Source organism: Molossus molossus, unplaced genomic scaffold, assembly GCF_014108415.1.
Source record: "Molossus molossus isolate mMolMol1 unplaced genomic scaffold, mMolMol1.p scaffold_m16_p_21, whole genome shotgun sequence".
In the NCBI taxonomy this organism is placed as follows: Eukaryota; Metazoa; Chordata; class Mammalia; order Chiroptera; family Molossidae; genus Molossus; species Molossus molossus.
Genome location: NW_023425357.1, coordinates 10,494,784 through 10,515,342, shown reverse-complemented (window position 1 = coordinate 10,515,342; position 20,559 = coordinate 10,494,784). Strand labels below are relative to the sequence as shown.

General features: G+C 56.4%; 2 protein-coding genes across 6 annotated transcripts; one reads left to right on the top strand and one right to left on the bottom strand.

The window, feature by feature from the left end:
- Positions 1-185: 185 nt before the first annotated feature.
- Positions 186-8,020, bottom strand: KCNK6 (potassium two pore domain channel subfamily K member 6). The gene is made up of 3 exons (XM_036275294.1): positions 7,604-8,020; positions 1,754-2,149; positions 186-1,573 (listed from the first exon to the last, which is right to left on the bottom strand). The coding sequence occupies exons 1-3, from the start codon at positions 7,923-7,925 to the stop codon at positions 1,350-1,352; spliced, it is 942 nt and encodes a 313-aa protein (XP_036131187.1). The 5' UTR covers positions 7,926-8,020; the 3' UTR covers positions 186-1,349.
- Positions 8,021-8,137: 117 nt separating this feature from the next.
- On the top strand, positions 8,138-18,988 carry YIF1B (Yip1 interacting factor homolog B, membrane trafficking protein). 5 transcript variants are annotated; one of them, XM_036274576.1, is made up of 9 exons: positions 9,890-9,930; positions 10,868-11,279; positions 15,645-15,883; positions 15,965-16,069; positions 16,246-16,324; positions 16,453-16,510; positions 17,419-17,574; positions 17,653-17,746; positions 18,670-18,988. In XM_036274576.1, exons 2-9 carry the CDS (start codon positions 11,228-11,230, stop codon positions 18,823-18,825), a joined length of 939 nt encoding a protein of 312 aa, XP_036130469.1. In that variant the 5' UTR covers positions 9,890-9,930; positions 10,868-11,227; the 3' UTR covers positions 18,826-18,988. The 5 variants fall into 5 exon arrangements, with proteins under 5 accessions (XP_036130473.1, XP_036130472.1, XP_036130471.1 ...); XM_036274577.1 differs by having other exon boundaries at positions 10,868-11,270; positions 18,670-18,987; XM_036274580.1 differs by lacking the exons at positions 9,890-9,930; positions 10,868-11,279 and adding an exon at positions 8,138-8,360 and having other exon boundaries at positions 18,670-18,986.
- Positions 18,989-20,559: the final 1,571 nt, after the last annotated feature.

Below are 20,559 nucleotides of genomic sequence, written 5' to 3'. Positions count from 1 at the left end.
GGCCTTTGGCGGTAAGGACTGTTACTGATGTCGCGTGTGGGGGGAGGACACGGAAGAGCACTGCCTAGCTCTGCCTCTAAGACAAGGAACCTCCCCTCCTCCTGCCTCGGCGCCCTCAGCTATGGAGAGCGGATGACAATATTATTTTTCTCATATGCAAATTACCCAGAACGCGGTCTGGCCGAAGAAAGCATCACAGAATAACATGGCAGCTCTGTGAAGTCGCCTTGTGGAGTGACTACTATTATTATTGCCACTGCACAGAGGGACCTGGGGATGACAGGGCACTGGCCGGCCGAGGAGATGGGTATGCAACCCGGCTGGGATTTGAGCCCGAGCAGGCTGGTTCCAGAGCCCACACAATACGCACTCAGTGCTCAGAAATGCGGACAGCTGCCACAACAGTGTCGTGGCTAAGGACAGTGTCCCTCTGTGCCATTCGGATCCAGACCAGGATCCTGTTTCCTGCTGAGGAAGATTCCAGCACCCAGGCCTAGCCCAGGGCCCTCCGCATAGGTCTTGCTCCCTGGAGACCCCTGAGGAAAATCGGTTACATCTTCTTCCCTGGACCACTAACCATATTTCAGGGCTGAGTTCGGTTGTCCCTTCCTCCAGGCAGCCCTCCCTGACCTTACAGGTTGGATTGGGTACTTCCTCGCTTTTCTCCATCACACCGTTGCTCACTCTGCCTCCACTATTGAAATCCTGCCAGTTCTGGGCTCACTGTGTAGGGACACGTCTGTCTACCTCACTGGACTGGGAGCCCCATGAGCGCGGGGCCCAGCCACCTCGATCACCACCGTGTCCCTAGCAGTGCCCAGCGAAGAAGAGGGAGTTTGGGATGAATTCATATACAGGGTGGGGCAAAGGCAGTTGTGAGTACACAAACCAGAGTTTATTCTTATACCATTCTGTATTATTATATTATTTTTCATATAAACAACTGTAAACCTCCTTTGGCCCCATCCTGTATTCTCTGTATGCCACTTGCCCAGGGTGTAGTGACCGACTGGCCTAGTGCCCAAAATGAGGTCTGAGCCGGCAGCCTGGCGGAGCCGGAGACGGCGAGTTGCTGAGAGAAGCAGACGGAAGAAAAGAGGAAGAAACAGACGTGAGAGGGAAATACAGGACAGTGAGGAGGCCGGCGAGGCACAGGATGTCGGGGAGCTGAGAGAAGGAGCCAGGAGAACGAGGCAATCCAGGTGCTCGGGGAGCACAGGACAGGTACAACGAAGGACAGGTGGTGGCAGTGCCCCCACAAGCACCGGCACGTGCCCACGACGGTCTGGTACGTCCGCTCCCACGTGGCCTCCGGCGCAGGTCCGTCCAGCCTCAAGCTGCCCGCCCAGCTACCTGGGGATGGAGGCGTAGTCGGCGTGGGAGCTGGCGGTGAGCTGCCGGTGAGGTTCTGACTCGGAGCCCAGAATGTCCACCCGGTTGTCCTCATCGTCATGGAAGCTGGTGGGGCACGGGCTGGGCAGCAGGATGAGCTCGGTGAGGCCGTGAAGGTCGGACACGTGGCGGACAGTCTGCAGCACCAGAACCATGGCGACCAGGCCCAGGAAGAGGTAGACTGCAGGGATGGCAGAGGGCCCATGGGAGGACTCAGACCCCAGCCAGGCCCAAGGGGCTACCGGACCCCCCGAGGTGGGGCTGGGACCCCCAACTTCCCCCCAGACAGGCCAGGTTGCCCTCACACCCTCCAGGACAAGGCTGTGTCCCATTCCGGTCCCGAGCCAGCCGCCCTACTCACCTGTGACCAGCACCTTGTAGAGGGCCCGGTGGGGCTGGCCGGGGCCTTCCCCGGGCACATAGTCACCCAGGCCAATGGTGGACAGAGAGATGAAGCAGAAGTAGAAGGCATCCAGGAAGCTCCAGGCCTCCTCCAGGTGGGCAAAGACTGCGGCCGGCACCAGGAAGCAGGTGGTCACCACGATCACCAGCAGAGTCACCAGCTGCCAGCGGGCCACCCGCCGGGAGTCCCAGCCCCAGCGCATGCCCAGCCGGGACAGGGGTGCGCGCGTCAGCAGCAGTGACAGGCGCTGGGCCGAGGCTGTCAGCAGCAGCATGGTGGCCGGCACGCCCAGGAGCGCGAAGGCAATGGAGAAGGCCTTGCCCGCGTCAGTCAGTGGCGTCGTGTACCCATAGCCTGCGGAAGTGACAGGAAATCCTGCCCACCTGACACCCCTACTTGGGGGGGGGTCTGTGGCCACTCTTAACCAATACCTAATTTTAGCCTTGAACTCACCCCCATTCTCTCATCTCTGGTCAACCTCAACTCTCTTATCACTTACACCCACTTTCTATCTGTCAGTAAATCCTGTGGTCTCAAATTTCAAATCAATCTCCAACCCACCCACTTCACCCCACCCTGCCCCACACCTATCCCGGCAGTGTCCTTCCCCTCCCGCCCCCATCCTTACCCCCACAGTCTGTTCCCCCTACGCAGCCAGAGGGGCACTGTGAACACCAGTGTTACGTCATGTCCCTCCCCTGCCGAGCCCTCCTGTGGCTCCATCCCACTCAGGTGAAAGGACAAAGTCCTCACCATGACCCCTGAAGTCCCACACAATCCAGGGAAGTACATTCCCACCCCAGGGCCTTTGCACTGCCTGTTCTTTCCCTGTGGAATACCCTTCCTTCAGGTACCCACAGGGCTCCCTTCCCCTTCCTTCAGGTCTTTGTTTAAATATCACCTTTTCAGTTTGGCCTCCCTTCACTGAAAAGGTGGTATTTTAAATTGTTACACTCTCTCATCCAACTCTTGTTTATTTGTTTGTTTTCACAGCACTTAACACCTTCTAGTAAACTATATGGTTTACTTATTTGGTTACTCTCTGTCTCCCCCATTTGGGTGCCATCTCCAGGAGGGCAGAAGCTTGTGTCTGTTTTGTTCAATGCTACAATCATGGCATCGGGCAGAGTGGGCACTCAGTCAATAGTTACAAGAATAAATGAAGGGTACAGACTCTGGCTTCCTGTACTCGACAATGGGTGTGACCAGCCCCACTGAGCTCTGGGAGGCGTGAGAGCTCAGGGCGTGGGCAGGAGTTCTGCAAACAGAAACAGGATACAGGGAATTCAGATGGAAGTGAGACAGGCTCACTGCGTCAATGTGTCATTTAAAATCTCTCTCTCTCTCTCTCTCTCTCTCTCTCTCTCTCTCTCTCTCCCTGGCCGGTTTGGCTCAGCGGTTAGAGCATCGGCCTGCGGTCCAGAGAGGCCTGGGTTCAGTTCCCACTAAGGGCACGTACCTCGGTTGTGGTTTGTCCCCAGCCCTGGTTGGGTCGTGCAGGTGGCAGCCACTCAATGTGTCCCTTCCACATTGATGATTCTCTCTCTCTTCCTCTCTCTCCCTCCCACTCTATCTGAACAAAAAATAGAAAAATGTACTTGGGTGAGGATTAAAAAAATAAAATTGGGAAAAAAATTTAAAAGACTCTCTGTTTTTTGTTTGTTTGTTTGTTTGCTTGTTTTGGAAGAGGGAGGAAAGAAGGGAAATAGGCATCTCTCTTTAAGGACACTTCCTGGAAGGTGTTCTTTAATGTATACTTCCTTGATCAGAAATTATTTCAATTACACCAAGCTGCAAGGAAGGAGGGAATGTCTTTATTCCAGGTGGCCATGTGTCCACCAAAAAACTGGAACACAGACAGAAGGGCTGGAGTTGAGCAGCCATCTTGGACCATGAGGTGACCTTGGGAATGGAAACTGTGCACAGATGAGTTACAGAGGAACACAAGGTGCTCTACCCATGTAGCACCATTCCGGTCTTGGACTGACTATATTGAATGTGAGCAAGAAATAAGTTGCCATCTTATTTAAGCACCTGTTTTTTGAGGTTTTTCATTTATGGCCCTAACCCTAATTAATACAAGGATTTTTATGGAGAAACCCCAGCAGTCTGGCTGAAATGACAGATTTGCAAATGACACATGTGAGTCTCAACTTGCTACCTCCAAGAGCAAAGCCCAGATCAGCTTTTTGCCATTTAGTCCTTTCGTGACCTTGGCCAAATGACCTGTTTTCTCAGAGTCCTGCAGAATGGGCTCATAAACAATGTCTCCTTCAAAGGCAATCGTAATAATCTTACCAGGTTGGGACAGGGCATAGCACCTAGCAAGACAGTTAGGATGCCGGTCATGCTCGCTGCTAGTTTGCCGACTCCTCCACCCCCGGCCTCAGTCGCAGCAAGTCTGCCTGGATCAATCCCAGGCCTCGGGTCTTCCTCAGAAGACCTGGGCCGATGCCAAGACCAGGGGCGCCGTGGGAGACGTCTCTCTGCAAGACGTTTGGTTTTCATTTCTCAGATACATGCAGAGCTCCAGGCTTTCCCAATAACAGTGAAAACAGAGACATGGAAATCTTGTTATTCCCAGCACCTCAAACTGACAGATGTCCTCCTGACCAAACTTTAGCTAAGCTCCTCTGAGCCCTCTTCTTCTTTTTTTTTTTTTTTTTCCTTTATTGATTTTAGAGAGAAAGGAAGTGAGAGGGAGAGATAGAAATGATGAGAGAGAACAAGACTGGCTGCCTCCTGCATGCCCCCCACCTGGGCATGTGCCCTGACTGGGAATCGAACCCACAAGCTCTTGGTGCATGGGTCGACGCTCAACCACTGAGCCACACTGGCCAGGTCACCCACTCTTAATATCTGACCCCATTCCTCCTTCTCCACCCTTGAAAACGGAGGCTTTGGCCTGTCTTTAGCAACAGTCCCATTATGCCAGTATACAAGATCCCCTACCTGTCTCCTCTTAATAATTTCCCCTCCACTGACCCCTTCTTCTGCTCTTGGCTCTACGTCTCCAGCTGTCTTTGTTATATTCAGAGCTGAATTCAGTCTCTCCCCCCTATATAATTTACCATTTTTAACTAGTATCTGAGTAATTTTTTTTAATCCTCACCTGAGGCTATTTTTCCATTGATTTTTAGATAGAGTGGAAGGGAGGGAGAGAGAGACATCGATGTGAGACACATTCATCAGTTGCCTCCTGCAAGACCCTGGCAAGGACTGGGGATGGAATCCTCAACCCAGGTACGTGTACTTGACCAGGAATCGAACCCGTGACTCTTTGATCTGTGGGCCAATGCTCTAACCGCTGAGCCAAATTGGCCAGGGCCAAGTATTTTTTTTTACATTATACACACATCACTCTTCTTCATGCAGGCCTAAGAGGTAGTGCGGTGTGTTGGTTAAGAGCACGGGACTTGAGACCTGATGGCCGCGGTTTGAATTTCCACTCTGCACCTTCCTAGTTGTGTGGCCTTGGGCCAGTTGTGCAGCCTCTCTGTGCCTCAGTTTCTATTACTAAAACAATAGGGCCACTTATGGTACCGGCCTCACAAGGCCATTGTGCCGACTGAGTTAAACCCTGTAGTTGCTAGTCCTCTGCCAGGCTTGACTATTACTGTGAAGTGGGGGGTGTTATTATTTCCACTTTATAGATGAGGGAGGACAGAGGCCTCGAGCTGAGCAGGGATCCAAACCCAGGCTGTGCCTGCCTTGAGTTTGGCTTCTTCACCTGTCCCGCCTGGGACAATTTCTCAGAAGCCAGGATCTGGGAGGAGGTGGATGGAGACGCTCATGTGACTCAGTGAAGCCCAGGAGCAGGTCGGGCAGGCCCAGCCAGAGGAGCAGAGAGGAGCATCCAGCTCTGCTGTCCAGGGCCTTGGCTTGCTGGTCCACACGATGTGGTACCAAGGCAAAGGCAAAGGCCACCTGCTGCTGCAGGCAGGGAGGAGGAGTCAGGAGTCTGGGCTAGGCCTGCCTCAGCACCCCCCACCCCCCAGTTCAAATTCCAAACAAAAAGGAAGTTTGGGGGAAGGGATGTGGAAGGACCAGGAGAGCCTAACAACAGGGATTTCCCAGGTCTGTGGCTGCTGAGGTGGGAAGGGATTTCCCAGGTAGGACTGTGGTGGTGGTGGTGGGGGGGGGGGGGTGAGTTGGTCCCACCTGAGGGGTTTGATTTCAGAGAAGGGGATCTGGGGAGTCAGAGGCTAGTGTCCTGGTTTGAAATGGATCCTGGGTCCAGAGGAAAGAAGGGACAGGCACCAGTGGGCGCATTTTCTGGATCACAGATGGGATTGGGAGGGGAATCCTGAGGTGGAGGGTGGTTATGCTGCCTGAGGGGGCATGATGAAGGTAGACAATGCTAGGTGGGTGTCTCAGATCCTGTCTGAGTGTGTCAAGGGTGGAAAGTGGTAATGGTTTGACTGGACACTGGGGAGGGCTCTGGGGTGCAGGTGGCCTGGAGCATCCTGGGTGGAGGGGAGAATTCCGGGTCCCAAACAGGCTGTGGCAGTGTTGGAGGAAACAGGGAGTTCCCAGCTGGGAGTTTATAGACTGGAGGGTTTCCAGGAGCCCAGGAGGTTCCCTTTCTTGGGAAATCCAGGTTGGGCAGGGGGTCTCGGGGCAGGGGTAGCAGGTGCAGGTGCAGAGTGCAGAGTCTCTGTGTGTGTGTGTGTGGGGGGGGGTCTGCTTCCAACAACAGTGTGTGTGTGTGTGTGTGTGGGGGGGGGTGTGATGAGGTCCCTGTGAGGAGGTCCAGGTGGTTCTGGGGCTCTTGCTGAGGGGTAGCAGGGTCCAGAGAGTGGTGAGTCTCAACTAAGGGGTCTCAGGTTCAAAGAGGCCCCCAGTGGCGAGTCTCTGGTTTGGAAAGCAGTAGGGGTTTTGCTGGAGTCAGTTCTGGGATTGGAGGGGAGGAGTCCTGGCTGGGGGGCTTCTGGGGGGTAATTTAGCTCCCTCTATGGTGGGCCTCTCTCACACATCCATGTGGGGGCTGCTAAAATGGAAGTTCTAGGTTCAGCAAAAACCAAAGTATCTCTATTGGGAGAAAACTCTGCACTGAGGTCTCCCCCGTACAGGGGAGATGCTAAGATGGAGCGGGGTAAGTGCAGAGGGGTCCTGCATCTGGAGTCAGGGCTTACCTGCTGGGGAGTATGAGGGTGAGGGAGGGCAGGGCCCCTTGCAGGGGAGTAGTCTAGATCCAAAGGGGTGGACCTCTCAGAGGGAGGCCCCCCCAGGTCCTGGCTGAGGGATCTCTACTGGCAGTAATGTCTTTAGTGAGGCACCCTGAGGGGGTCTGGAGATTCAGGGTTCCCACTGGGCACCAGGGTCTGGAGGAGGTTAGGGTAGGGCTTCCCAAAGGGCATCCAGGAAGGGTATATCTGGTCCGTTGGAGGGGATGGCATTCTGAACCCAGAGAGAGGGGCAGAAGCCCTTGGCGGCTGCGGTCCGGGTCCAGAATCTCAGGCCCAGGGTCCCAGGACGGACCCAGGTCTCCAAGGGGATTAAAGAAAGGAATAATGTCCCAGATGCTCCTTGGAGGATACTCTGAGTATGACCCTCGTCCCGGAGGGTACGGGGATTCCTGCTGGGAGGACAGGGTTAGATGGGGGCTTCCCAAGGGGGGCGGATCCCACGACGGTGGATCCCGGGTTCTCTCTGAGGGGTTTTGAGGGGATTCTAGGCTCAGAGCAGACTGGAGTGATCCGCTGGGATAAAGGTATCTCGTGAGGGCTCCCAGGTGCCCTGGGAGCAGGGATGAGGTGAGGGTCCCGGTTCCTCGCCGGCTTGGGGACTGGGGCGGCGCTCACGTACCCACGGTGGTGACCAGTGTGCTGGCGAAGAAGAGAGCAGAGGCAAAGTCCCAGGCGGGGTCCGAGTCGTTGGCGGGCCCCGAAGCGTTGGCGAGCGCAGCGCGCCCCAGCCGGCCGGCCGCCAGCACTCGCTCCAAGAAGGCGTCCAGGGCGGGGGCGGCCAAGCACGGGCTGCGTCGCAGCAGCTGCTCCCGCAGCATCTCCAGCTCGGCGCGGAGCCGAGCCTCCTGCGGCCCCTCCAGCCGCGCCACCAGCAGCGCGCCCAGCCCCAGGTACGCGGCATAGGTGGCCAGGGCTCCCGCCAGAAGCGCGCCCCGCCGCATGGCGCCCGCTCGCCCGCTCCCCGCCGAGCCCCGCCGCCCAGCTGACGTGGCCCCCGCCTCCGGATGGCCCAGCGCCCAGCTTCAGTTCCGGGAGTGCTCGAGGCGCGGCCACCGGCGCTCCAAAGAGGAACCAGCGGGAAAAGGGGCGGGGCGGGGTGGACAAGCGCCCCGCCCCCGGGAAACTGAGGCACGCCCCACCGCCAGGTGTTAATCCGGAGAGGTGGAGCTCAGCGTTCCGGCACCCGAGAGACTAATTGGACGGAAAGGGTGGAAGCGTCCTGCCTTCCCTTCCGTCCCTCCCTCTCTGCGTCCCAGGTGTCTCGACTCCTTTGGTCAGAAAGAATCCAAGTCTCTTTACGCTCGCGGATCGAGGAGTCGCGCCCCAGCTCCTCCGGGCCACCGCTCTCGGCTACGAAGGTTGTGCTCTTCATCAGGGTGCGTGGCTGAAGATACGAGGGGACAAACTGACATCCAGTCCTCGCTCCATTCGCTAAGTCGTGCGCTCTGGAGTGGGGATGTGTCCACCAGAGGGGAGGTCTGTCTAATTCACAACGAAGGACACCTCGGGGGCAGGTGTTCCCTGTGCCCTCACGGACGGAGTCGGGATCTTTAGTTCTTCACCAAATCTTTGTCAGAGCCTATTTTGTGCCTGGTCCTTTGCTGGGTGATGCTAGGGACACAGCAGTGACCAAGACAGTCTGGAACGTGCCTTCAGGGGGCTCCCAGCATTTCAACAGCCCAGAGAAGCACAGGCAATGACCAGGGCTGAGGTGGTGGGTGCCTAGAGGACTGTGTAGCCCAGAGGAGGCAACTGCCATAACTTTTAGGAGATCAAGAGAGCTTCTGGCCCTGGCTGGTTTGGCTCAGCGGTTAGAACGTCGGCCTGTGGTCCAGAGAGACCTGGGATCGGTTCCCGTTAGGGGCACGCACCTCGGTTGCAGTTTGTCCCCGGCCCTGGTTGGCTCCTGTGGGTAGCAACCACTCGATGTGTCCCTTTCACATCGATGTTTCTCTCTCCTCGGGTGAGGATTAAAGAGAGAGAGAGAGAGAGAGAGAGAGAGAGCTTCTGGAGGAAGGAGATATCTGAAGTGAGAGGTGAAGGATGACCAGGAATGAGCCAGGGTCTCTTTTTCCGGCAGAACGACAGATCCACACCTCCACTGAAGGGGGAATTTTTCCTTCCCTCTTCCCTCTACACGTGTCTCCACATCCCCTTCCAGCTGAAACTTTCTGGCCACCTTCTGGAGGGCAGCCCCAAATCCTGACCACATCTGACTGGCAGAGGGGTGGGGCAGGGGGCCCAGCTCAGACACACCCCAGAAGGTTCTATTTATAAAACTGTGGCCGCTCTTGAGGAAGAGCCCAACTTAGGGCTGATAACTCACAGGAAGAGACACCTGATAACACAACAGTAACGGTAGGGGCTTGTATTGAATCCTCAACGCCTTCTCTACTATTCCCATTAAAAGATGAGAAATTTTAGGCTTAAAAAATGGAGTAGTCACAAAAGTAGTATGGTGTGACCATTAGAAAGCTAAAATACTTGCTTCATTAATGCAAAATATTTAGAGGATAAGAAAACGGGGGTGGGGCCCAAAGGACAGATGCTAAACCTGAAGCACAGAAGAGGAATGGGGCCACCTCGCTCACAAAGAGCTGGTGACTAAGCCAGGACTCATAACTGAGACCAGAACAGTCCTCGAGGTCCCCAGGAAATATAATGTCTCAGGGGAGGAAAGGGAAAGCCACAGTGACATCCTTCCGGAGTGTTATCACTGCCCAGAAGTCACTTCTACCATTATCTTTTTTTTTTTTTTAAGTATGTTTTTATTGATTTTAGAGAGAGAGGGAGAGAAACATTGGCTGCCTCCTGCACACCCCCCACCAGGGATGAAGCCGCAACCGGGCATGTGCCCTTGCTGAAATGAACCAGCAACCTCTTAGTGCACAGGATGACGCTCAACCAACTGAGCCACACCAGCCAGGGCTTCTATATTTGCCTGAGGTAAGTGGAGGAGAGTGAGGGACAGAAAAGTGGAGGCTGAGGGGGAGAGAAAAGGGGAGACTGAGTGAGATACATGGGGAGACCGAGGGACAGAGAGAGGAGAGACTAAGGCAGCTTAATTCTCTGGGCTTCTTACTTGCAGGTGTGCCTGTGTGTGCTGTGAGTTGTTGGGGAATGTAGAGTATTTTTGGAGGAATGAGAAAGCCAGGTGACAACGCAAAGCTTTTTTTTTTTTCCTGTACTGATTTTAGACAGAGAGGAAGGGAAAGGGAGAGAGAGAGAGAAACATGGATGAGAGAGAACATTTTTTTTTTTATCCTCACCCGAGGATATTTTTCCATTTTTTGTACAGATAGAGCGGGAGGGAGAGAGAGGAAGGGAGGGAGAGAGAAACATCGACGTGAAGGGACACATCGAGTGGCTGCCACCCACACGACCAACCAGGGCCGGGGACAAACTGCAACCGAAGTACGTGCCGTTAGCGGGAACCGAACCCGGGTCTCTCCGGACCGCAGGTCGACGCTCTAACCGCTGAGCCAAACTGGCCAGGGCTGAGAGAACATTGATTGGCCGCCTCCTGCATGCACCCGACTGGGGATTTGGCCCACGACCTGGGCATATCCCACGACCTGGGCATATCCCGTGACCGGGACTTGAACCAGCGACCTCTTTCTTGGTGCATGGGTTGACCCTCAACCACTGAGCCACACCAGCCCGGCCGCAAAGCATTTTTATGACTTTCTGGGAAAATGTCTAAAGATATCTTCCAGGACGGATACCTTGGTTCTTTCCACCTAACTTGCTGAGTGTCCTTTTCTCACCCTAAAATTTCACTTTATTATCTAAAGTCTGTCAAACTTGTAGAAGGGTCGGAGTCTGCACCACTCCGCTTAGTCCCTCGGGGATACAAATGGATTTCTCCTTCCCTGCTCCACAGCCTTCCCTGGCTCCCGCGTGCTCTCGGCGACCCAAATTGAGCGTCCGTGCATAACGAACTACATTTCCCATCGGTCTCTTCGTTAGACACCTTACATTTCCGGTCACATGCGACATCATCTAGCCCTAGGATCGTTCCCGGCCCCGCCCTCCTGCCGCTCGGGCTCGGGGCTTGACTCTCCGCTGACGTCACGGGCTTGCAGCCCTCCCCTCTCACCCACTGCTGAACAGTCCCGGTCTCCGGGAGAGGGCGTGGCCTCTGAACGATCGTAACGCCCATTGGCTGTCGCGTCGCCGGGCTACGGGAGCCGGGCGGGCACATTTCGAACAGTGGTTGGGGCGGCGGCGGCGGCCACGAAGGATGCACCCGGCAGGCTTGGGGGCGGCGGGGACTCCCCGGCAGCGTAAGTGGCGTACGTGGCCGGCCGAGGAGATCGGGAGGGCGGGGGCGTGGCGGGGCCGCCACGGCGGTTGGTGGGGTCGCTGCAGGTCGGAGGTCACGGAGTCAGGAATCTGGAGCTTCGAGGTGTGCACCGCGCAGGGATGCCGGCTCCGGGTAGGGGCGCGTTGGGGTCGATTCGTCTTTTCTTTAGGAAGTTATTTGGAAAGAAAACAACTTTGTATGATGAGGAGAAAAGCGCGACTTTCATTGATTTGCAGTAAGGGATCAGCCTACTCCCTGCCCTGTCGTGGCCACAGGCTGTGTGGCCCAGGCCTCAGGACAGCGTTCGTAGCCCTCGTGAGCGAAAAGGGCCGTGGTCGCCCCTTATTTAAGATTTGAACCTGTGTTTACTGGGCTGTTAACCTCCTTTTTTCCATCTTTGTGAATTTGTCCATATTCCTCTTCATCTCCGTGGTGTGCGTGCATCTCATGTATTCATTCAGCACATCCTGCCTGGGTCCCTGGTGGCCGGCCGGGTGCTGGAGTGCGGGTGCCTGGTAGTGACCAGCATAGCACTGGACTTTGTTAACTTCCAGCTCCGACTTTAGTAGGAAGACAGACACTAAACTCAGAAACAAGTCAGCCAGATAATTTGGAAACTAATTAGGGCAGTAAAGGGAATAGACCAGGATGTGTCTAGGAGTTGAGGAGGCCTCTGTTGAGGGAGACTGTGTGATGCGGTCATTCCTCCCATCAACCAGTAGGGCGCCTGGCTGGCCCTGTGGTGGGGAATGCTGGAGATACAGCGGTGCTCCAACAGGTTGTCTTCATGGAGCTGCCAGTACAGAGCAGAAGTCAGCAGCTGGATAGAGTGATGGACTCTTTGATGAGAGAGCAGCACAGGCAGAGGGGTGAGGGCCGGGGTGGGAGAAGCACAAACGGACTGGTTGTGGCCTGGGGTGGAGGTGCTGTGGTAGCTCATATTAGGCATGTGACCCAGCCTGGGGGTGTCAGCGAAGCTTCCTGGAAGAGGCATGTCTAATGATGAGGAATTAGCCCAGAGAAGGGGGTTTGTGGTGAGAGGGAAAAGCACTGGAGGCCTATGCCCAGTAAACTAGTTGACAAATGAATGTATATCTGGGAATTGTGATAAGTGCTCAGAAGGGAGAAAAGAATCACTGGATATTATGAGAGAGAACAAGGTGGGGCTAGTGTTTATACTGAGGAGTGAGAAGGGTCTCTCTGCGAAGGAGACATTTGAGCTGGGTCCTGAGTGCTCCATTGGCAGTTGTTAATCCTGGGAAGATGTTCCATGTGATGGCATTGCATGTTCAAAAGCCTGTGGGGGCCCTGGTGGTGTGGCTCCGTTGGTTGAGCGTTGTCCCATGCACCCAGAGGTCACTGGTTTGATTCCTGCTGGTCAGGGCATGTGCCGGGGTTGTGGGCTCAATCCCCAGTAGGGGGCGTGTAGGAGGCAATTGATCCATGTTTCTCTCTTACTGTTTCTGTGTCTCCCTCTCCCTTCCTCTCTTTCTAAAAAAAAAAAAAAGAATCAATAAAATATATATATATTTTTAAAAGCCTGTGGGGGCTAAGAGGTTGGCAGGGTCATGGTCTGAGAGGAGGCCATTGTGGCTGGGGTGCAGTGAGCCCCAAGGAGAGAGAAGGTAGTAAACGAGGGCAGTTGGCAGGGCTGGGCCTCATAGGCATTTGGATTTTATTCTCAACACAGTGGGCCCTGATCTTGGGCCGAGGACAGGAAATTTTCTCTTTTGCGTTTAAAAAGACCACTCTGGCTGCCCACTGGAGAGAAGATTGGCGCAGCTAAGAATGGACAAGAGGACCCAGGAGAAGGATATTTAAGTCAGGTGCAGGACGACAGTCTGAGAGGGAAGGGTAACACCGAGACACAGTGGGCAAGAATTAGCGATTGGTCGTTTGGATGCCAGACAAGGGGAATCGTGGGTTTGGAGACTGAGGTCAGGGCCCAGGTCAGCCAGAGGGCATTGCCAGGAAGTGGCCGACCTGTAGGACAGAAGTGGTGGCTGGAGACGGAGCCCTGGCCGAAGGCACACTGTCACTGTGAAAGCTGTGTGGGTGAGTGAGATGGCCCTAGGTGAGAGGCAGAAGACAGGGCAAAGGTGGAAAATTGGGTCACACATTTCAGGGAGCTGGAAATAAGTCCCTGATTGAGAGGGACAGATCAGGAGACCATCAGCTCCATGAAGTCAGGAGTTTTTGTCCTTTTGATCATTGCTTCGTGCATCAGACCCTAACACAGAGGGATGCTCAGTAGGTGTTTGTGGGGCTCAGACAGGAAAGAGAAAAAGACAGATACAGTGTCTCAGAAACCAAGAGAGCAGAGTTGGAGGTTGACATTTGGGGCAATGCATCCAGTGCCCTGAGGACTTGCGTTGGATGAGAGTGGAATACTGGCCCCGGCATGGTGGTGTAGAGAAAGCCTATAGGAGGCTGGTGGAGCAGGACCTCAGGTGCCACTGACCGAGGGGGTCACAGGGAGGGAGGAAGGTTTGCACCAAAGCTTTCAGGAAGTGACCTTCAGGCCAGAAATGGGAGAGGGAAAAGAGAACTGGAACCAGCTTGAGACGAAGAGCGGAGGGGCTCATCACTGATAATAGGTGCCAGGCCAGGAGCTGAGCAGTTATGAGTGCCCTCCACTTGGACTGTTAACCCCTTTTTACAGAGGAGAGAATTGAGGAGCAGAGAAAGTCACAATGCAGATGATTTGCCTCCTACCCCCTTCACTGTAATCCTACCATGCCATTCCCTGTGCCCACCGTAGTGCCTGGCACCAAGGGGGACTCAGTGAATATCGTCTGCAGCAGCATCGCTTGTTGGTTAGGAGTAGGGGCCTCAGAGCCAGAGTGCTGGGTTCAGATTGGCCATCGCCATATTCCTATCTCCTTTCTCTGGCTTACCCAGCCCAACTAAGCACACCTCCAGCACGTCCTGGCCCTCCTGCCTGCCTCCAGGATCTGTCCCGAAGCAGCCCGCCCCCCACCCCTCAGCCCCCGTGCTCCACCCTGGTCTCCCACCGGACCGCCAACAGATTCCTTCCTTCTCTCTTCTCGCCATCCCCACCCTCAACATGAAGCCACTGGGACCTTTTAAAAACATGAATCCTGCCCTGGCCGGTTTGGCTCAGTGGTTAGAGCATCAGCCTGCGGTCCCGAGAGACCCGGGTTCGGTTCCCGCTAAGGGCACGTACCTTGGTTGCAGTTTGTCCCCGGCCCTGGTTGGTCGTGTGGGTGGCAGCCACTCGATGTGTCCCTTTCACATCGATGTTTCTCTCTCTCTCTCTCCCTCCTACTCTATCTGAACAAAAAATGTCCTCAGGTGAGGATAAAAAATAAAAAATAAAAACACGAATCCTGGCAAATAAATAAATAAATAAATAGATAGATAAATAAACGAACCCTGGCTCTACCTAATACTATCTGTATGAGTTTGGGCCTGAACCTTCCTGGGGCCGGCTCGCTTTACCCATCTGTAAAATGGGGGTGTTAATAGCATCAACACAAATGGGTCATTGTGAAGATTAAATGAGTTAATCCATAGTGTTTAGAACATGGTTTGATGTGTGGTTAGTGCTCAGTTGGGGCTGGATTATTGTAATATTTATTGGGCAACTTGGGTTGGACTCCTGCTCTTCACTTACTCGGTTTGCCCTTTGTACAAGTAATTTCGACTGTCTGGGCCTCAGTCTCCACATCTGTAAAATGGGGATGGCCACTGATTCAGTCATCTGGTTTTTATGGAGTGCTACATAGGGGATTTGGCCACGAACAAGATCAAGATTCCCACCTTGGGGGACTCACATTTTTGTGGACAGACAGGGACCAGAAGAAATCAAACATCTAGTATTCCAGCTGGTGCTGAGTTCTGTGGATGTAAACGAAGCAGAGGAGGGGTGGGGGATGCCACCTAGGGAGACGCGGTTGTAGACAGGATGGTGGGGGAAGGCCCCGCAGAGCCAAGACTTCGAGGGGGCAGTGAGCCATGAGGACGTCTAGGGGAAGAGCATTCAGGCTGAGGAACAGCGAGGGCAGCAGCCCAGAGCTGGGAGTGTGCCTGGTGTGTTCAGTGAGCACGGAGGTCCACGTGGCTGGAGCTGAGTGAGGGAGGGGAGCATGAAGAGGGGCACAGACAGAGACCTTGGTAGTGAAAAGCCAGCACAAGAGTCTGTGCACAGTAGGCCTTGGTACACAGTAGCTGTCATCATTACCCTTGCTATCTGGATGGGCGAATGGCAAGCAGAGCCTTCTCGCACTTGACTGAGCGACCCCCCAATATGGAAACCAGCGCCCCAGTGCGGCAGGGTGGAAGGGAGCGCACCCACAGAATGAATGAGGCTTCCGCCTCTCTCCCCCTGCAGCCTCGAAGCGGAGGATCCCTGTGTCCCAGCTGGGCATGACTGACCCCCACCAGCTTTTCGATGACACAAGTTCCGCCCAGAGCCGGGGCTATGGGGCCCAGCGCGGGCCCAGCGGCCTGGGCTACCCTACAGCTTCTGCCTCGCCCCAGGCAGCCTTCCTGGCTGATCCTGTGTCCAACATGGCCATGGCCTATGGGAGCAGCCTAGCCGCGCAGGGCAAGGAGCTAGTGGATAAGAACGTGAGTGGACTGGGCTGGTGGGAGTGGGGGAAGGCTGGGTTCCATGGGGCCAGGGCTTCAGAGAGAGTTCTGCCTCCCCAGATCGACCGCTTCATCCCCGTCACCAAGCTCAAGTATTACTTCGCTGTGGACACCCTATACGTGGGCAAAAAGCTGGGCCTGCTCTTCTTCCCCTACCTGCACCAGGTCAGAGCACCGCCCGACTGAGCTGACCCTGGTCAGGAGGGAGGTGGCCTCTGGGTAGGGGCGCTGGGTGGTGGGCAAGCGTGAGGGGCAGGGGTGATTTGCCCTGAGAGAGGGCCTATAGGCAGGGCGGAAGGAGCCCAGCTCGGGGCCCGGCCTGTTTCCCACTTTCCCCACAGGACTGGGAGGTGCAGTACCAGCAGGACACGCCGGTGGCCCCCCGCTTTGACGTCAACGCTCCGGACCTCTACATTCCAGGTTTCACCCTCCCCACTGCCCGGCACCCTCCTCCCTGTGGGGGGGCACATGTCCAGGGCAGAGGTGTAGGTGCCTGGAGGCCCAGGGTGTCCTTCCTCTGACCCGTGTCTGTGTGTTTGCTCCCACAGCTATGGCTTTTATCACCTATGTCCTGGTGGCTGGCCTGGCACTGGGGACCCAGGACAGGTAAGAGAGGACTCAAGTGGGTAGAATGGCATGGGCTTTGGGGGCCCCGCTCTCAGAACAGCCCCGCTGTGCTCCCCAGGTATCACACTCAGGGTCACCCTCTTTCCCACTCACACGCGGCACCCTGTCTGGGTGATTCTCTGAGTCCATCCTTCCCCTTGGCCTCCACTACCGGATCCAGCCTCATCTTCTCCCTCTGCTAGCCAACTGCCCTGACCCCACGCCCCCCTGCACCCTGACTGCAGCAGCAGCCGGGAAGGTCTTGCCTGAGAGGCAGGCCTGGTCATGTCCCACCCTGTAGCCCCCCTGGCCCCAGACCAAGCCCCAGCTTCTTAGCCCTGCACTGCCCATCCTTACTCCGCTGCGCCACGCTGGTCCCTCCATCCTCCACGGGCTCCGGCACTGGGAGTAGGTTCCTCCCCTACCTCATCACGTGCTGAGCACCTGCTCACTCAGGATGTCCCCGCTCCAGTGTCACTTCCTCAGGGAAGCCTTCCCACCGCCAAGGCTGGGTCAAGCTCTGTCTCTTGCTCATAGGCCTCTGTGGCACTGAAAATAGTTGACATTTGAATATGGCAAAGACCAAGGTGCTTCTTTCCCAGCCAGCTCCTTACTCCTTCAGGTCTCAGTGCAGGGGTCCCTCCTCTGGGGAGCCGCATCTGACACCCTCTCCCCGCTGGGTCAGGCGCCTCCCCTTCCCTGTGCTTCCCCAGGCCCAGTCCCGGCACGTCTAGGGTGTCACTGACAGGTCTGTTGTCTTCCTTGGAATGGGACTTCCACAAGGGCAGGGCCCGGATCCATCTTGGTCACTGCCGGGTGTCCAGCCCCACCCAACACAGGCTGTCCCCAGGTGGATGTTTAGGGAGGTTCTGAGCAAGCCAGTCTAATGACAGCTTGGGTGCCGGCAGGTTCTCCCCGGATCTCCTAGGCTTACAGGCCAGCTCGGCGTTGGCCTGGCTGACAGTGGAGGTGCTGGCCATCCTGCTCAGCCTCTACCTGGTCACCGTCAACACTGACCTCACCACCATCGACCTGGTGGCCTTCTTGGGCTATAAATACGTCGGGTGAGTACCACCGTCTGCCCCGCTACCAGCCCCAGCCCTGGGCCTCTTCCTCAGACCAGCCTTTCCCCCTTCCCGCAGGATGATTGGCGGGGTCCTCATGGGCCTGCTCTTTGGGAAGGTTGGCTACTACCTGGTGCTGGGCTGGAGCTGCGTGTCGATCTTTGTGTTCATGGTGAGCTGGGCTCGGGGGGGCATGAGGTTGAAGAACAGGCCTCTTGGGCAGAGGTGGGTTCCCCTGGAGGCATCCAGCAGAGGATATCGGGTGGGGAGTTGAGACCAGAGCTGCACTGCTGAACTGAGGAGCCCTGGAGTGGGAGCCACAGCCTGGGGGTCAGGAGGGCTTCCTGGAAGAGGTGTGTGCATACTGGGGCCTAAAGGACAAGAGACGCCAGACTGCTAGGGTGGGTGGACGTTCACCCTCACACCGTTCTCCTTACATGGTGGGTTTCCTGCCAGAATTTCCTTCAGGATGCAAACAGTTCCAGCAGCCCCGAAGCAGCTTGTTGGAGGCTCCTGGTGCGGCTGCCGGTTAGCAGCTCTAGCGTCCACTAGGCCTGGGTTTGACCCCAAGCTGGCTGGATCCTGGGCATGGCACTTCCTCTTTCTCAATGTAGTTTCCTCTTTTGTAAAGGGGGTGTGATAACTACACCTCGAGTCACCTGGAGGACACAATGTGAGAAGGCAGAAGGCACACACTGGTGGCTTGGGGGCCACATCTAACCATCAGATAAACTTTGACTTAGTGTTATTTACAAGATTAAAAGAGAAGGCATTTTGGTTTGTGTTAAAAATGACCATCTGGCCCACAAGCAGGTGACAGAGACCAGAGCCGGGCCTGGCCACCCCGTTCAGGCAGGGTAATCACACGGCAGTTCCTTACCTCACTCACTCAGGGGCCAGGCCTGGGTTCGAATCCTCCATTCTCTCACAAGGCCTGGGGAGGAGCATCACCAGCTCTAAGATCTGGGGGGAGCAAAGGAGCCACAGAAGCGAGACTGGAGCCCAGCCGCCCCGGTACAGGGAGGGGGAAAGTGGAGGCGCAGGGGCAGGGAGTGGCCCGCCTCCCGGGCTCAAGGACGCTCACCCTCACACCAGATCCGGACGCTGCGGCTGAAGATCCTGGCGGAGGCCGCGGCCGAGGGAGTCCCGGTGCGCGGAGCGCGGAACCAGCTGCGCATGTACCTGACCATGGCCGTGGCGGCGGCGCAGCCTCTGCTCATGTACTGGCTCACCTTCCACCTGGTGCGGTGAGGGCGCCCCGCCTCTGACCTCTGCTCCTGGCGGCGCCTCTCCGGACCCCTGCCGGCCTCCCTCAGCCGGCTGTGCTCCAGGCCCTGCCCCTCCCCCAGCCCGAGACCCTCCCGCCCCGCCGGTGCTGAGATCCCGGCTGCACCAGCTGCGTCCCCGCGGGCGGCCACTGTTCTGAAACAATAAACCGTGGTGGGCCCAGCGCCGGGTGGCCTCTCATTGGTGGCTGCGCTGTTGCCCGACAGGGGGCAGGTCAGGCCCGCGGAGAAGCGGGCTGGGGACAGTTCACAGCTGCCTGCAACCTCCAGGCCACTAGGAGGCCTGGAGGGTTAATGAGCCAAGCCCAGGCCTGTCGGTGGGAAGCCTTTTTCACCTTGGGCATCTTGACCTTGCCCAGGGTGCTTCCGAATCTCCAGCCTGTGGGTTGGAGCTGTGGGGCCAACCGCAGTGCGGAAAGGAGCCAGGGAGCCTTGGGGGGGGGGGGGTTGCCCAGGTTTGGGGCAGCCCGGGGCACGGAGCACCCTCTTGTCTTTTCCCTTCACCTCCCTGTCTGAGTTGCTGGAGCTGCTGTAGGAATCTAAGGAGTTGGGGGCCTCGGCCTTAGGAGCTGAAAGTCTGAGCTCAAGGTCCTGGGGTCAAAAGCACCCCCATTCCACCATACTCCCCCTCCCCCATGGGATATGCCCAGTCAAGAGGTGATTTGCCCTTGGGTTAGCTTCCCCTGCTTCTGATGGACCCTGAACTTTGGGGGAACTGTGCTTGGGGTCGCTCACCTGGCCTGTCCCCCGGCTTCTTGGAGGTGGACTCCGGGGCTGCTGAGTTGGCTGCATCGGCACTGGGAATGTCCCCTGCACTTCAAGGTCTCCAGTCCCAGGAGCACACCTGCCACAGGTCCAACTTTATGTGGTGAGAGGTGTGTCCACAGTGGGGGGTTGGGGGGAGCAGCTGGACCTGCCCTCCCAAGGAATGCTCAGGAGCGCACCAGACCTTTGCTCAGAGTGCCTGGCGAACTCGGCCCCTCCCCAGCACCACCCCGTTCCTCTGGGCGAAGGGAGGGCCGGCAGATAACTGCAAAGCAAACCCCCTCCCCTCCAGCCTTGGCAGGTGAGGTGGGGCTGTGTGGATGGGGGCTGGGGGGGCAGTTACAGATGTCTGGGGAGGGGGCTAGACCTGCCATCAGCTTCCCCCAAAGGGTCAGGTGGCTGCTTCTAAAGAAACGAGCGAGGGGGGGGCACTCCGTGAACCTTGTGCCACAAGAACACTCCCTGTGTGCTCACTGCGTGCCAGGTGTGGATCCAAGGGCTTCGCGCAGATTGCTCCCTGTGACCACCCTCTGTGGCTTGGTGACAAGCAGTCTAAAAGGCGAAGAGTGTGGACTGGGACCAGCCTGCCGAATTGGAAGCCCGGCTCTGCACCCCGTGGCGGGTGGTCTGGGGAAAGCCGCTTCGCCCCTCGGCCTGTGTTCTCACCTGTAAATGACAGCTAGCGTAGGGGTGAGGTAGGAGTCAGAGGGATTCATTTCCTGGACCTGCTTGGGCTTTGTAAAAATAAAAGGTAGATATTGTTACTCTCCTGTTTTACAGGTGAGAAAACGGGTCAAACAGTTAAGTAAGATGATGGGAGACAAAGGCAGCGATGAACAGACCAGAGCTGGGATTCATGCCCAGGCAGTGTGGCTCGAGTCCAAGGTTCTGCCTGGCCCCTCCTTCTTATCCTGGAGGGTGCTCAGGGGAAGGG